The sequence below is a fragment of the Glycine soja genome, chromosome 6 (genome assembly GCF_004193775.1).
Source record: "Glycine soja cultivar W05 chromosome 6, ASM419377v2, whole genome shotgun sequence".
Classification (NCBI taxonomy): domain Eukaryota; kingdom Viridiplantae; phylum Streptophyta; class Magnoliopsida; order Fabales; family Fabaceae; genus Glycine; species Glycine soja.
This window is the reverse complement of record NC_041007.1, coordinates 6,562,214-6,579,961: the sequence shown is the minus strand read 5'-3', so window position 1 is coordinate 6,579,961 and position 17,748 is coordinate 6,562,214. Positions and strand designations below refer to the sequence as shown.

The following is a 17,748-nucleotide window of genomic DNA, read 5'->3' as shown; positions in this document are numbered from 1 at the left end:
ATAAAGCTTTTCAAAATATACATCCCAATATCCCATGCTATATAAACAAAATGATTTATTTATAATGCTAAACATAATTTATTTGAATATAATAATCAATTATATAAATAATAATGGTAAATCAAGTAAATAAATGCATCCCTTACCGTATTAATTAATTTTAAGTGGAACTGCTTTTGTGAATTTAATCATTTTAAAGAATATATCTAAATTAAATCACTTTGATACCAATATCACGACATGATAAAAGCCATATAGATTGCTATTTTATACAATACGTTTAAATTAACCATAATTATTTGTAAGTTTAATTATTATTTAATTATATTTTTACTCTCTCCAAAAACATTTGTATTTTTATTGCTATTTTAACATCTTTAATAAGATTCTACAGTTGGCAAGCAAGTGGGTTATATCATTGTAGTACGAAACTGCAATAAAATATGTTATTCTACCGTTGGAGAAGTACGTATATAATTTTAATATAACCTAATTTTATTAGATTATATCAACATGATAATAAGCTAAAGAAATTTTATTAAATTACTTTATTATTTTGGCTTACGAAAAACATATATAATTTTAACCTAATCTATCAATAGCCAACCCTATAATTTACACTCAATAACTTGGTTTTTAACTTTATAATTTGATTGTTTAGTTTTTGTGCGTATTAGAGACAATGACGTGGCAAATAAGGCACTAGCCCATCAATGCAAGAAAAATGCCTTTTTCCTTAAAAACAAAATACAGCTCAAAGCTCTATGCGAATTTTGAACCATCCAAACTCAACACTGGGAAAAATATACCTGAATATATACATACAATATCGCAACCATGCATTTAAAAACATATAAGTGTATTAATCCATTGGATAGAAGAGCTCCTTTGTTGATTCCTTGTCTTCTTCATTGATCCCATACAGATAATAACTTACGTACTTGTCAACGACAAGGGCTAAGCAAATCAACAACAAACTGAAATAGTAACCCCTTTCCGCATTAGTTATTTACATACTATATATGTCCAGAAATTTTTTATATGATTATTTTTTACACACACATGCATCATATCTTCTGCAGCCTGGTTAATTATATATGTGAGTTAGTAACACTATAAAAAAAACCCACATAGTAAAGGTTTATTATTAGGCTTGTCTCTGTTAACATAGATCTATTTAACAAAAATAAAATTGTTTGCACAATTCGTGCATGCCAACATTATGACACATTATGCTAAGAAACATTTTGATATTATAAAAATTTTATATATATAACCCGTGCATCTTGTCATTTATATTTTTTTTTTGGTAGATGCAACTTTTTTTTTCTAACAATCTTATCATTTATATAATACATTATGTTGTTATTTTAAATATACGATATTTATTATTAAGAGCTTATTTCTTACTAGTAAATGAAATTATGTATAAAGGGATGAATAATCAAACGAGTAACCATAAACATATTATTAAGAGCTAATTTATTTTACCAATTGCCATGTTGGTAAGAGCATATCTTTACATTTTAAACCAACGAGAATTCATAATATAGAAAATTAAAAAAATTTGTACCTTCTTTTTATCTTTTATAACAGATAGATAGAAACGGTGGAAATGAGATTGCACGTTAGTGAACTTCTAGACTTCTAGTTGACACCGGTCCAGACATTCACAGACAAAAAAATGCAACTTGGAGAGGAATATTCCGATATAAGGGAAGCTCCACATGCAGTTCAAAACTATAAAAAAAAATTTACACCTCTTTTGATGACGTTATTTTTTTTCTTTATCTTTTTCTTATGTATGTATGTATGTATTATTATTATTATTATTATTATTATTATTATTATTATTATTATTATTATTATTATTATTATACAGTACTTCTTTCTCGTGCCATGCAAAAAAATGTACAAACATGATTTTAGTTTCTTTTTTTAATGTAAAATGTTTGAATAATAATAAGTGGACATTAATATTTCTCTATTCTAAACATGATTTTTATTTCTTTGTTATCGTAGACTTCATGTTACTTAAGTTTGATTCTTAGAGATAATTACAAAAAACACCTCATTAATATTTATTAAAAATGTTTACATTGGTTTACTATTTATTATGAAACTATATGGTAGTGTTGCATCGAAACGCAATTAGTAGTTAATGGAAACACACATGGCATTGGCAACTTCATACATGACTCTTGCACCTAAATATTGCTGCGTTCAGAAACGATCCTTCATCGTAACTTCAGGACTTTCCTCCGCCTTCAAGGTAATTAAATCTGTCTCTATTTTGCTTTTTAAAACCTAACGTCCAATTAAGTGAGTTGCATAAACAGTGTTGTTCACTTCATGAATTAACAGCCGATCTTAAGAGCGTTGCCTCAAATTCCGCGGCAAATTGATGCTTCCAAAACCTTCACAGACATCAAATCGAAATTTCTTAACGCTGTTGTGGATTCAGCATTTGAGTTTGTCGACCAGCTTGTGCTTCCATCTCAGGTGAGGTACCGACTGATTAAAGTGTTTTAGTTTCAAGCAGGGAAAATCAACTGGTGCAAAAATATATAGTGTTCTTTTGTAGAATAACTTTGCTCCGGTGGAGGAATTAGGGGAACCCGTGGCTATCACTTATATTGAAGGTGACATACCAGATCACTTTCCAGAGGGTGTCTTCATTAGAAATGGTCCGTACGTGCTATGAACTTTTGAACTCTGGGTGCATGTGCTAATTAAGATGGGAAAATGAAAAGAAAATTCTTTCACGTGCACTTTTATTATATCAATCTTAATGACACTTTTCGTTTCATTTTGCTCTACTGATTGTCCTAGGGCATAATTTTAAACAAAAACAAAAACTTAGGGAGTTGATTCTTAAATTTACTTGTGTTATTTGTCGACATGCTATTACAACTGTGGATTCAGGTCACGTGATGATAGATCATGTTGGAGGATAGAGAGAAATATCATATAGCCATATGGTTTGAGTTACTCCTTTTATTCCAAAATGATTGAGATTTAATGTTTTTCATACAAACTAAAAAAACAAGTACTTTAAGAGAGTTAACATTTATTAGGAGATAATTTTACTAAAATATCATTATTTTTTCTCATAATTTTAATAAATATATTATTAAATCTTCAAAGACTACGCTATTTATTATAGGATAAAATTGGGTTCGAATATCTCATTAGAAAGTGATAATCCAAATCAATTTGAATTTTTTTTAAAAAAAATTAAAATTACAGACGAAGGAAATAGGTGTGATAACGTTTAAGCTTGAGAAAAAAAAGACATTTAGTTCAAACCATTAAATTCAAAGTTGTTGTTTTATCCTATATTAAAAAAATACGGGATATTAGTATACCAAATACTTCTCTTTGTAAGGGTTGGTACCCGTATACCCTCTAGTTTCTATTGATGAATTTCTTTTTGTTGATAGAGAAAAATTAACATAAGTGCCTAACTATCTAATCATAAATTGCTTTTACATCCCGGGACTACTGGGGAAAGGACAAAATATATGTTCATTTTCACTCTGCCCACCAAGCACAATTAGAAGTGCATTTAATCCTTTCAAGTTTGCTTGTTATGTATCTAGACAAGAGTAGGACTGGGAACACAATCCTTTAACTATTGATCAAAATTTAGTATTAAAAATTTTAAAATTATAAGTAAAAATAGAGGTGAAATTAAACTTACAATTTTGTATTCTCTAATAAATTTTATCCGAAAATAAATAATATCATCTAAACAAATTTGTTTAATTACTATATATATATATATATATATATATATATATATATATATATATAATGCAATGGTTTTCTCACATCTAAATGTAGAGTATAAAATGAAATAGAATGAAAAGAAACATAGAAAAGCGAGAGGAAGAAGTACAAGTGAAAAATGTGATGAATACTGTAATGAAAAAGAAAGAATTACCAGATAGTAGGAAAAAAAAATGTAAAAAAAAGTAAATAAATATAAAGAACTAAAATCTAATTATTTATATTCATCTTTGTATATTGCTATACACGTACAGGACCAAACCCACTCTTTGGAGGATTGAAATCATCGAAGTCTATCTTGGGGAGGACAAATAGCGTTTGGGTGGAAGGAGAAGGAATGCTTCATGCTTTATATTTCAAAAGGGAAAGTGACAACGGGTGCTGCACCATCGTCTACAACAACAGATACGTTGAAACTGAAACATACAAGCTTGAGAAACAAAGTATCAAGCCTTTGTTTCTCCCTGCTGTAAAAGGAGATACATTCGCCGTTTTGTCTTCTATGCTTCTTAACGGGGTTAGCATTTTTAAGCACATGCTCAAAATAATCCGTCTTAATTTGTTCCAAAGATAACACACTATTTTTTATAATAATTTTCGTGAACAAATAAACAATTATTTTTTAAAAAGTTTCGAAGGAAACTTAAAAAGTAATTGTTTTTAAAAATCAAACTAAAATAAGCATGCATGGAGTGGCCAATTATATATGTATTGATGAATTAGTTAAGATTAGCAACTATATTCCTTAAAAAAGAAAGATTAGCAAGTATATTGAGTCATCTCACCAACGAGTTAGTTTTGAATATTCTCCTTGTGGATTTCACAGCTGAGATTTGGACAACTGAATAAAGATTATAGCAACACCAATGTGTTTGAGCATTCAGGCAAGTTCTACTCGGTTTCGGAGAATCACATCCCGCAAGAAATAGACATCTTCACACTAAATACTTTGAAATACTGGGATGTCAATGGAGCATGGAATCGTCCTTTCGCCAGTCACCCCAAGGTTTCTTTTACATGTAACGTGTGTATGGTATATATATCTAGTGAAAGTAGTGTGATGGGAAGAGTTAACCTTAGTTAATTTTACAACTGTGAACTGTATATAGAAGGTTAATATTTTCTCTTGTGTCACACTCTTAATTATTGTGTGCTTAATAAAAATTTCTTGATATGTTTAAATACTACAGAAAGTTCCAGGCACAGGAGAGCTTGTTATTTTTGGGGTAGATGCAACTAAACCTTATCTTGAAATTGGAATAGTTTCTGGTATATATATGTGCTTTAAACTCTTAATAATATACTTTAGTACTCATTGATTTTGATAAAATGGTTGTGCATGATGTGTAATATCGTTAACATACCCTTTATTAACCATTTTCAGCTGATGGAAAGGAATTGGTTCATAAAGAAGACATAAAACTAGACAGATGCTCTTTATGCCATGATATAGGTATCACAAGCAGGTATAATAGCATTCATTATCAAACCAAAGAATGAAATTATATAAGCCAAGGCTATATTAACTAGAATGAGAGTGTTAAAATTAATGCATCGATCCATTTCTATGTTTTTTGTTAGCAGGTATATAGTGATATTGGATCTTCCACTGATTGTAGATTCAAACAGACTACTTAAAAGAGGCCCGTGAGTATAAATATATATTGAGTACACACATATATACTATGACATAAAATGATAAAACCTTTGTAGATGGAATTAGCATTCCATATTATTGCATGTAGATTAATCAAGTATGAGAAGGAGGAATATGCCAGGATTGGGATAATGCCACTCTATGGTGATGAAAACTCAATCCAGTGGTTTGAGGTGGAACCTAATAGCACATTTCATATCATCAATTCCTTTGAGGATGGTCATGAGGTAACTTAATTATCAGCAAAGTATTAGCATTTGAAAATAACCAAGAACTTCTTCAGATACTCTAAGTGAGCAATTATTAGCTGCAAAATTGAGAAATTTTCTATATTGTACCAGGTTGTGTTGTGGGGTTGTAGAGCATTAGATTCAATAATTCCAGGACCAGAAGATGGTCTAAATGAATCTAAATTGTTCTCTCGGTGTTATGAATGGCGATTAAACATGAAAAGTGGGGAGGTTAAGGAAAAATATCTCACTGGACCAGAAAAGTTTATGGATTTTCCAGTAATCAATGCAAGTTTTACAGGAATAAAGAATAGATACGGATACACCCAAGTGGTTGATCCCGCTGCAAGTTATTCTGCAGGTAATTCTTTAAAACACAGTTTTCTCTATTCTTTAACTATTTAACAATTAATTACAATAACTCTTAATTACCATAAACCTAGATTCATAATTGATAATAATTTTCATGTTTGACCATTTAGATATTCCTAAATATGGAGCTTTAGCGAAGCTATACTTTGGAGAACCATGTTCAGAATTCCCTGTGGTAAAAGATAGAATGAAATAGCTAGAATTTTATTATGCGATTACTTTTTCTTTTGTATATGTTTTCCCCCCCTTAAAAGTATCAACTTTCAACTGTGTAAATCAGGGAGAGACACAACAAGAAGAGCTTATAAGGGTGGAATACCATACGTTTGAAAGGAATGTATTTTGCACTGGATCTGCCTTTGTCCCTAAAGAAGGTGGTATTGAAGAAGATGATGGTTGGATAATCACTTTTGTTCACAATGAAGATACCGGCATATCTCAAGTAGGTCAATTTATGTGTAAGTTAATTGATCGATCTAATGATCCTGCTAAGAATCATATATTAGCTAGCACTTTAATTTCTTTATTTTTCTGAATAGGTTCATATAATTGACACAAAGAAGTTTTCTGGCGAGGCAGTTGCCAAAATTACCATGCCTTTCAGAGTTCCATATGGATTTCACGGAGCTTTCATGCCAATCTCCTTTTAGATGCCGTAGGATTGTGATTTGTGTTGTCTGTATTAATTTGCAACTCTAGTCACTAATGTTGATGGCTGATGTGTATCATGCTATTATCTACTTAGTACGGTTATTTAAAATAAATAAAAAAGGGTAAATTATATTTATTTCTCTTAAATTACACGGTCCTTTCTCTAATTCATGTGCAAATGGTAATTATTGGCAAAGAATTAAGAGCCCCACTATTAAAAAAAATCCTTTCATAGATGATTTTTAAATACTTTTGGACAATATTTTGGACAAAGATTCTCAATTATCTTTGAATTGAAAAATAAACATTTTTCACAACAATTCTTAAATTGTCCTAAAATCTCGATTTCTACATTAATTTTATTGAAACTGACATAGATTGTATTATTTGTTATTTAAAAATGTTAAAAACCTCATGAAGACAGTTTTTTATAAAACTGTCTTCAAATGTGAGTTTCTACAACAGTTTTTTTAGTAACCATTTTTGTTTACTTTTTTTAATATTTATTTTGTTTTTACAGCAAACCCAACCTGCAATTTTAGAAAATTAAACCTAAATAGATTTTAATAAAGAAATATATATATATATATATATATATATATATATATATATATATATATATGCTCAAATAATTTTGTAAAATGATTATAATATAAAATAAATAATTTATACAACATTATAAGTATAAAGTTCTGCCAAGATGCATCCAAGTGACCAAATATCAATCTTCTTGTCATATAGAAGCCACAAAATAACCTTCTTGTCCTATAGGAGCATGATAAGACTTGGACTGAACATACGAGCAAAGGTGCTCTGTCTCAAAATAGCTACTTCCCAGATCAACGACCTTAACCTCACATCTCTGCTATAGCTTTTAACCAAAATATTCTCCGGCTTCAAGTCACAATGTATTATTAGTCCAAGACTGCAAAAACTGAAGTGCTTCCAAACACTGAATGGTAATTGACTGCACACATAAGTTGAAAAGTGTTTATAATGACAGTATTAGACTAACAGAAAGGATGAAAACTAAAGATCACAGTGCAAACAGCATGATATGTAAATATAAAAAGAACATATCACTAGTCAACTTGGGATCTATAACATGTTATTTATAATAAAGATATTTTCATTTCTATATATTGGCCTTGTTTTTAATGTGTGCCTTTGAGGAAAGGAAAGGTTAAGAGAATAAGCATACCTTGTTCTCTTGGCCTTCAAAAAAAAAACAACAGAAACAACTTCAGTGCACGAAAAATGGTTATTATAATTTTCAAATCATGGGAAAGAAATTGAGGAAGAGGGATTGTAAATAGATGGAGTTAGATAGCATTATTACAGAGTTTGAGTAGGTAAGGACTCGTAGAATGAGAAATTTTTTGCGTAGTGAAATTTTTTTCTGCACCCTATAAGCCATCTCCCTCTGTATACCAGTCTTTTTTTATAACTTTATCTTCCTCTCTAGTGAATGTGAATGTTATATTGTGATTTGTGAGTACTTAACTCTGGCAGGGTATTTATAGCAGGTGAATGGAGTGATGAATCTCGGATTCTTGCCATTTTGGAATTGATAAAAATAGAGCATTGCTACTTTGATAAAAAAAAAAATTAAATTAAATTTAGATAAAGAGTAGCTGACACCTCTACACCTATTACACGTAGAGACATAGAAAAAAGAAAGTCACTAACGAGACTGAATGATACATAAAAAATGAAGAGAGACAAAGAAACATAAGTCACATAACATTGGTATAAAAACTAAATTTTGTTTTGAAATAAATCTATTGTAATAAAATTACTTTAATTATAAAAAACATTGGAAGACATAGTTTTATTGAAAAATATAAAAAAGAGCTAAGAACATAAAAAATAGATTTTCTGATTTCTTGCCTCTTGGTGAACATTTTTATGTCCAAGTATTGCTATAATGGCCTTGTCATCAGCCCCCCATCCTAGACCATTAAATATAATGTCACGTTTTATTTTTTTATTATAAGGTATCATGTTATCATATTGATCAATCATCTACAAACACGATTCAATAGTATACATAAAATTATTAGAAGAGCTCATAGATGATGACAAAGTTTTCCATAAGTCACAATAAATTTTTGTTAATGGATTTTCAAGATACAAGGAAAAAACAAAGCAAATTCATAGAATCAGTCAATCAAAATAATACAATCTTTTCAAGAAATGGTTAGTGAAATAATATAACCCTTGAAAGCATTTCGGAGGGCTTCAGCATCCTCAATTCTGGAATGGTGGCTGGGAGCAATAAGGGTAGCCATAGTTGGATATATTTTCTCTATTATGGATTTATGGTGCTTGGTTATGAAGTTTAGCTTGACACTTCTATTTATAATCTAATTAAATAATAACTTAATTATATTACTATGCTTTTACAGTGTCCACGGTTGTTCAGAGCAAAGTCAAGCAAAAAGATTTTGTGCACATTGTATATTTGGACCCCTTGTCAAGAAAAATTAAAGAATCTGTAGCCACACGCATTTTCCTATATATTTTGGTATCTAGCAATGACTAAGTTGTTTTTTGCTTGCTAAGTGATCAATACCAACGTCTTGGAAATGTAATATAAGTTGTTTAAAGATTACTATTTGGGTGGGTATTATTAACCATATCACCAATGTTTTTATTTAGAGTAAATTATATTCGTATTTTCTGTATTTTTTAAAATTGTATACGGCATTCTTTTTTTTTTTATCCTACAAAAAATCTCTTAATTATTTAGCTCATATTACATCCAGACATCCTCCCTCCTAAACATATTTTAATAATTTAACAAAAAGTAGACACATGTTAGTCATATCACCTTCAATGAAAATTTATGTCTAACAAACCTTCATTTTTTCCTCTTAACTCCATAAAAGACATGACATCATTTTTAACCTAAAAATATTTTAACACTCTTCTTTCTTTTTGCCTTTTCTCTAATTGGACGTGACCTCAGCTTTTTATTGGACGTGAATCCACCTTGTTGGTGCACATGTGTTAACACCTTTCCTTCTTTTTTTTCTTTAGTTCAATTTTTTTTGCGTGTTAGAGTCGTTTGGTTGCTACGTTTTTATTGGACGTGTTTCCAATAATGTCTATTGATTAAATATAGTCATTTGCTTTAAATTTTAGTGTTTTGTTCCTGTATTTATATTTTTATTTTCTTTCTTTGAAATATTTATTTTTTATGGCTAGATATTTGATATAATGTCTCAATCAAGAACTGCATATTTTTCAAGTATTAGCAACAATGAAATAAGAGTCAAATATTAAAGGAAAAAACTGTTATTGCCTTAAGAAATGTGCATTCACAAGGTCAATTGTTAATTTTTTATTGAGTATTTAACAAAGATATTAGGACACCTTTGTGTGCTCACATATTTCAATTGACAATAGTTAACGACATTAATAGAAGGATTAAAAATAATGTAAAAAAAGGGAGGTATCGAGTGCAGTTTGAGAAAAATACAGCGAGTATAACAAAGATATTAGAACAATTTCGTCTGTTCACATATTTCAATTAACATTAGTTAATGACGTTAACAGAAGAAGGTAAAAATAACATAAAACAAGGGAGAAGTATCGGGTGGAATTTGAGAAAAATACATTGTATATGAATGCAATTTACTCTTTTATTTAAATGGAGTATATTCTAGACAGATTTAATATTTGCAATCTAACACTACATATTAACAAAGGTAGAAAATAAATTTTTGCACTTAAAAAACTTATTAAATGTTGACTTGTTTTGAAACATCAGCCGCGCTGTTTGTATAAATATTAAAAAAGTTATTAAAACTTTTATATTTTGAAAAAGTATAATTACATTCAATCAGAGGCAAGTATATGTTTCATGCACAGTAAAATAGATTTTCATGGTTGGTGACATTCTTCTCGATATATATGTACCTACATTGTAAATGAAAAAAGCTAACCCAAGGCCAAGTACACTCTACTTTATTTCTCATCTCTCAATGTGCTATCATCACCACGACCACAACACAGCACAGTTGGTTGAAGGGATTGGTAAGAATCACAGAAACTGAACAAGGGGGAGCATAAAAAGGTGGATGATATAGTTGTCATATTCTTGATTATGAGACTGTTAAAATTTGCATGGGAAGGGATGTGGGAACTGAACCAATGAACAATAAGAGAGGATGGTCTTTCTCAGTCAGAATCAGAAATAATATCAGTGGCTGCCAATGAGACATACATGCATGCATATTATCACTCACACCCTTCACGGGACTCTATTTCATTTGCCTTTTTATTTGTCTCTCTTACTCTCTACCTCTTAATGCATTGGCATATTGAATACAAAAGGGGAAGACTTTGTGGTACAACTGCACAATGTAAGATGCTTAAAATAGAGCCTTCAAATCCATGAAAGCATGCATAGAAAGAAAGAACACTTACATGATGGTTGTGTCACCAGACGTGTGTTTGCTAGACCATCTTCTTCTCCTTTTCGGTATTCTTCATCTTCTTCCTCAGTGAAATTGGATGAATGGCGACCCCTTAATGCACAAACATAAAATGTTAGGATAAGTTCCTTTATGCAGCAAGAAGTCTGTGTTGTCTCTTTAGTGCTCTTCTGAAATCAGATCCTTAGAGAACCACCAGTAGACTTTGCTATGATGTTAGCATAAAAGACAAATGCTTCTACTGAGCTATCTGAGACACTAAAGAGCATATATGAATTGACAGTGTATCAATTATTTGATTAGTTGATCCTAGCTTATCTCTATGATTTCCATGGCCGCCTAGCATATAAGAATTTATATGCACCCTTTTAAAGAACTTTAAACTTTTGAAGGTATAACTTATATTGTCATTTAGATGCCAAATGCAATAAAATTCAGAGCAAGAACAAAGGAAAAAGAGGAGACAAATTGACATGGGGTAATTCACACAAATTTTAGGAACGTACCTTCCCCTTGACTTCTTCTGAGACGAAGATTGATCCCCTTTTGCAAAATGAGCAAAGCTCGGTCTACTGCAAGAGATACTTCAGACGCCCCCTTCCCTCGATTGTTCTGCATTAGTTGTCGGTTCATTTACTTAGCGATCATATCAATACACTATAATACAAAAAGAAGTTGAATTGTCACAGAACTAACCGTAACATGTCAGTGTCAATGGCCGCATTCTGTGCATCCAGTATCTCCTGAATCTTCTGTTTCTTCACTTTCTGCATTATTTCTTTTAATCTAGTCTTCTCTTGCTTGCTAATTTCGGGATCAACACTATCCCCATCCTGTAGTCAAACAACAAATGTTTAGGCTTTAGGTTTCCCCTTAAATTCGCGAGCACATTGCTTCTCACTCTCTCTCTCTTCAGCATACACAGCATTTTCACGGGCACACAAGGCAAGTAAACACAACTTCAAATACAGAACAAGTCTCGAATCTCGATAGCAACTCATGCATGAGCAGAGCAGTAAAGTATAAACCCTAGAACAAAACAGAACGAGTAACGAAGTACGAACAATATGGTAAGACTAAGAGGAGACTTTGACCAGGTCATCGGCGGCAGCGGAATATTCATCGGAGTTCGGTGGATTGTCGCCGGCAACTTTGTCATCGTCTTCGTCATAGTCGGAACTGGCGGGGCGCACCACCGCCTCGAGTTCCTCCTCGTCTTCCTCTTCGCTGATCTGCTCGTTGACTTGCTCCTCTTCCTCGGACGAACTGGAAGCATTGGAGAGCGCTTCGTGGGAAGATGAGTGTGGCTTGAGAGGTCTCGCCATGGATTATAAAATCGAGCTATTCGAGGGTTTGGTCGAGGACAAATAGAAAAAGGATTCTAAGTTTGAAGTGATCGGGGGACTGATCTAGAGAAAGCGAGAAATAACTTGGATCATTCAAAGATGGATTTGTAAAATCATCTTTGTAACCACGGGACTACTACGACGGTTTTTAAATCCGTCATTGTAGTCATTCTTCAACACACTTTTTTTGAATAATCATCCTTAAACTGAATATTTCAACATAGTTATTAAAAAATCGTCTTTCTTGTCAATAAACATAAGTAAAAGATTATCACTACGTTGTCTACTATGACGATTTCTGACAATAAAAACATTTTTTCTAATAGTGATCTCTTGAATTAGCAAGTGAATTTTGTTATTTCTATTACATTTTTTTAGAAAATAGTATAAGAAATACCCTTAGTTTTTACAACATAATGGTTAAATTATATGGAGACAGAGAATATAAGGAGGACTGTTGAATGAATTACATGTACAATACATCTGAGTAGCTTTTTTTTTTATGTGTATCCGTGTAGCTATTTTAAGAGAAAATTGCAATGATCATAATTAAAATTGTGTGTAGTAACAAAGATTAACGGAAGTTCTGAAGCATAGGTAATTGTTGGTATTGACTGAGGTCTAGTAGTTACTCAGGATTTGCAGTTAGAAGACGGGGAATCTTAACCTTAACATTAACCTTGTATAATCTGAATTCTTATTGTTAATTCAAGTTCATTTCTTTTAAATTGATTACTTGTCTCTAATTTAAATGGCTTTGTAAGCTAGCTACTTATAATTGATCTTGAATTTTCTACTGACAATTGGGAGATTAGAATAAGGATTAGATTCGGAATAAAGCAACATGATTGAGAATATTCGAGAAAAAATATCAACAATTATGAGATCTTAAAGATTCTCGAATCTAGTGCTTAATTATTTTAATTAATTGGGAGTCTTTAAATTAAAGAATTAGAATTTTCAATTAGGGAAAAAAAGTTGTTGAATAAAAAGTTTGGTTAATTGGTTAATGAGTTAATCAAATTTGTTATAAAAAAAGTTGTCCAAATAGAGATTATTACCTAATTGGTACTTGAATTTGAATGCCTTAAAATGACACTCTAACTCTCTCTACATCGGCACTTGTCGAGTTTGCATAAGCATGGCTTATTTTCTCCAATAAACAAAGTTTCAATATCAAAAAAAGTAAACAAAACAGATTCAACAAGTGTCAACTGGAGCAATGGTTAACTGAAACTGACCATATGATAATCACATATGGCAAATGTATAATATGTCAATCATGGACAACGTTTTTTGGGTCAGAAGATACTCTCCAATAAACAGGACTCCAAGCTGATGCATGCTTTTGTTTTCATCGACCAGAAGATATTCTAATTAATTGTCCAAGACAAAGCACTACAAAAACCAACAAACATTAAAAGCGTGCAGGGTGGGGACTGTTATAGTAAAATAGAAAGACAAGATTGAAAGCTTTCCAAGTTGTCTGCATTCGTTGGACTAACACCAGTGGAGAGATGCTATGATATGTTATGCCAATCAAGTAGTAGCAGCCATTTCTGATTTCCACTCACAAATGTTTATTTAGTAAGAAAAGAATCAAAAAGAGAGAACCAAAATCTGGTAATTAAGATCTTCTCTTCAGAAGATGTGTAACACCCTCAAGTTCAACCCCTTTAAGAACCGTTTGCTAATAATGTTCATGCTGGTTCTTTCTCTCCCCTTCAATGTTCAATCCCAAGCCAAAGATAGTGAAGAACAGAACCTGGCAGAACTCCCTCAAACGGTTCATCCAAGCAAGGGAATAGTAATAGCAGTTCTCTCCACAATGTTTGCCATAACATTACTCTTACTTCTCTATGTTAAATTCTGCCGAACTATCCCTCATGAACTCCTTAGGCAAAACTCAAATCTCCAAAACTTTCAGGGCCTAACTCGATCAAGGTCTAGAGTTTCTGGGATTGACAAACAAGTAGTTGAAACACTTCCTTTCTTCAAGTTCTCTTCCCTCAAGGGTTCCAAAGAAGGCCTAGAATGCACCGTTTGTCTCTCCAAATTCGAGGACACAGAGACTCTAAGACTTCTTCCAAAGTGCAAGCACGCTTTCCACATGAATTGCATTGACAAGTGGTTTGAAAGCCACTCTACGTGCCCTCTTTGTAGACGCAGGGTTGAAGCAGGGGACATTAAAAACCTCAACTTTTCATTAAGCTCGCGGTTCCTCCGAGTTCCTTCAAATCTCACGGAGGATCCAAACCTTGAAATCTTTGTTCACAGAGAGCCATCTCATGGAGGGTCAGCATCGATCCAAAGGTAAAATAATTAAAACTCAAACTTTAAATTTACCGACAAAATTAATAGTTTTCATAAAGCAAAAAAAAAAAAAAAAAAAAACTTATGTCTGAAAAAAAGACCTCAATTAATAAAGCTCACATTTAAATTAATAAAAAATCTGTTAAAATTTTTAATTTAGGTCATATTTACCCTTAGACCAGCGGTGTCGAGGATCATCGAGAAGAGGCTTTTGGGACGTGGGCAAGTGCAAGAAACAAGAACTACTGCTTATTGATGATAGCAGTTCTATTGGTGGGACAAGAAAGTGGAACAAACCGGTGCACGTGATGAATCATAAGATAGTTATCTCTAATGTTTTTACGAGGAGCAGGTGGAGTGATCTTAATGCTTCGGACCTGTTGTCATTGAACAGTGAGATGCTTAATGATGTTTGCAGTGGGAGATTCTGTTTGTGTCCTTTGGAATCCAGCGACGACAGCGGAAATTTTCATGGGATTTCGAGTTCTAATGAGGAAGAAAACTCGTTTACGGCACTGAATAGTCCTGCGGAGAAGAGGTGCATGTCTGAGAGGTTTACACAAAAGGGGAAGGAGAATAGGATCAGAGAATGTGTGACATCTAATGGGGCCAGTGAGAGGCTGTGGAAGGTTTGGTTGCCAATTGCGCGAAGAACGGTCCAATGGTTTGCGATACAAGAAAGGAATTCGGTTGAATTAGAACACAAAACCTTAGCTTCAAATGTCTGATCAATGCGACTAAATTGTTGGTAACGTGTATGTTTGTGCATTCAACGCAGCTTCGTTGTCGGTGTACTCACAAAAAAAAAAAAATTAAACTTAATTATTTTATTTTTATTTTTTTAGTACAGTACTTCACCTTTATCATTTTATATTTTGGACTTCTAACTTTTTAAAAATTTTATTTTTATTGTTCACGCTAAAATAATTACACTTTTTATCATTTTTTTTTTTTACAAAGTTTACTCCTAACTTTTCTCTTCTTTGGCAAATTTATATTTTCAACTTTATTAACTTTTTGGAAAATTTTCTTCGGCAACTCATTATTAATACAAAGTACAAACAGCCTGCCCAGTTTCTGTTATTTTCTTTTTTATTCCGCAACTCATTATTAAACCAATATCAAACGCATCTACATTTGATTCTTTATTCATTTGTACGAGAACTTTCATACCGTAAATATATTGCAATGGAAAATATGCAACATAAAATCATTTTTTTTCATTTTCACCTATTTTTATTTTCTTTATTTTTATTACATTAATTATTATATTTCTCATTTTTTTTCTTTCTATTTATGTCTTTTTCTTCTAATTATATTTCTTTTCTTTCCCCCTTAACTCACCCATTTTAAGGTAGACATTTATCGTTACTCTATTGCAATTCAACTAAAATAAGGGTAAGTATCTTATACCCCATTAACATTCTAAGCATAAATTAACTTTTATGAGGTTAAGTTCTTATTAATTAGACTTTATGTGATTTACCTACGGGTTTGAATTATATTCCATATAATTTTAATTTGATAAATAATATTTATGTAATACAACATTATATTTTATTAATATAATTTATGTTAAAATATATACCTTAATCTTAATTTATATATTTTTAATTTTAATATATGATGTTAATAAAAAAAAATTAGGTAACGATAAAATGTTAATAAACTGAATTGATGCTTTTTTTATTTCATATATTAGTAAATTTTAATCAAATTAAATTCAAATTGAAATCATTATTTTATCAAAAATTTAAGTAGAAAAGAATAATGATAAATTCGCTTCAAATTCCATTACATACGAACGAACGTTCCCAAGTGCAATTGGCCTCGTGGTATTTCCCTTTTTTATTATTATGAAATTTAAATTGTTTGATGTACACTACCATCCACCGCATTAAATGCTGTGAACTGCCACAGTGCTACCGTAGGACGCTATAACCACAGTTGCAACTGAACCACCCAACTCTGACAAGGATTTAGTGACAGAGCTTATCCTGTAACCTCTTTTCTTACCGTATTTCACTCGCAGCTGCACCACAGTTCCTTTTCCTTTTTCACACGACTGTATAATGTTAGAAAAATGTTAATTTGAACAATGTAATAGGTATAAGTATAACTCTACACGATACCCTTTTATAAACAATGTTTATAACGAATACTTATCTAAAAAAAATGTTTATAACTAAGAAAAGAAAACAGAAAAAAAATACGAGAAAAGCCGTATGATAAACAAATATTTTTAAAAATGTAAAAGAAAATGTTATAAGAATAGCGTTACTTATAAGTTAATTAAACATATCTGATTAATTCCAGATAAAAAAAAATTAAACACATCTGATGCTAATCCATGCAGAGTTCGCAAATTTGGCGGTGACATTTACACTCCTAATAACTTCACAAGGTAATATTAAAGTTACAACAATCATTTCAACATGGACAAGTGCTAAGAAGTTACGTGTCGGGTAACCAATAAATCTACGAAATTCAATACTGAACATTAAAATTCTACCAGCCATACTAATAATAGAAATCAGAAAGTTCCTCTCGTAGTTGGTCAGCTTGATGATAATGATCAGAACTACCCAATTGATACTTCTACCTTAAATTGTCCTCCACGTTTGTCCCTCATTATCTAGGCCAAACGACAAATACGTGGATGTCCAATGAAGGCATCAAATTAAAAATCACCAATGTTAACAGTATTTTTTTAAATTTAAAACAGAAATTTTTTAATTGAAATACTTAAAATTATATTATTTATGATTTTTTTTAGACTCTCATAATTTATATGATAAATATTATTTTCTTTTCATTTCTTAATCAATTTCTTAATGATACTGGTTATTAAGACTCATTAAAAATATATAGAGCTAAGTTTTGAGTAAAACAAAGTTATAAGGATAGTTACTGATAGGATGATTTCATCATAGCAATTAATTAAA

The 17,748-nt window shown here is 31.3% G+C and overlaps 3 protein-coding genes across 7 annotated transcripts; 2 read left to right on the top strand and 1 right to left on the bottom strand.

Moving 5' to 3' along the window:
- The first annotated feature begins 2,111 nt into the window (after positions 1-2,111).
- LOC114415146 (carotenoid 9,10(9',10')-cleavage dioxygenase 1-like) lies at positions 2,112-6,849 on the top strand. Its single transcript, XM_028379710.1, has 13 exons — positions 2,112-2,272; positions 2,365-2,502; positions 2,585-2,687; positions 4,047-4,309; positions 4,619-4,798; positions 4,983-5,061; positions 5,177-5,258; positions 5,377-5,439; positions 5,538-5,676; positions 5,791-6,040; positions 6,162-6,226; positions 6,332-6,493; positions 6,591-6,849. The coding sequence occupies exons 1-13, from the start codon at positions 2,162-2,164 to the stop codon at positions 6,699-6,701; spliced, it is 1,746 nt and encodes a 581-aa protein (XP_028235511.1). The 5' UTR covers positions 2,112-2,161; the 3' UTR covers positions 6,702-6,849.
- Positions 6,850-7,353: 504 nt separating this feature from the next.
- Positions 7,354-15,059, bottom strand: LOC114415145 (ISWI chromatin-remodeling complex ATPase CHR17-like). 5 transcript variants are annotated; one of them, XR_003667320.1, is made up of 6 exons: positions 12,239-12,772; positions 11,841-11,977; positions 11,651-11,756; positions 11,137-11,237; positions 7,904-7,917; positions 7,354-7,669 (listed from the first exon to the last, which is right to left on the bottom strand). XR_003667320.1 is itself a non-coding variant. In XM_028379709.1 (5 exons), exons 1-3 carry the CDS (start codon positions 12,467-12,469, stop codon positions 11,714-11,716), a joined length of 411 nt encoding a protein of 136 aa, XP_028235510.1. In that variant the 5' UTR covers positions 12,470-12,773; the 3' UTR covers positions 7,354-7,917; positions 11,137-11,237; positions 11,651-11,713. The 5 variants fall into 5 exon arrangements, 2 of the variants coding, with proteins under 2 accessions (XP_028235510.1, XP_028235509.1); XR_003667321.1 differs by lacking the exons at positions 7,904-7,917; positions 12,239-12,772 and adding an exon at positions 14,975-15,059; XR_003667319.1 differs by lacking the exon at positions 7,904-7,917 and having other exon boundaries at positions 12,209-12,771.
- Positions 13,752-15,650, top strand: LOC114415144 (putative RING-H2 finger protein ATL12). Its single transcript, XM_028379707.1, has 2 exons — positions 13,752-14,803; positions 14,964-15,650. The coding sequence occupies exons 1-2, from the start codon at positions 14,139-14,141 to the stop codon at positions 15,529-15,531; spliced, it is 1,233 nt and encodes a 410-aa protein (XP_028235508.1). The 5' UTR covers positions 13,752-14,138; the 3' UTR covers positions 15,532-15,650.
- Positions 15,651-17,748: the final 2,098 nt, after the last annotated feature.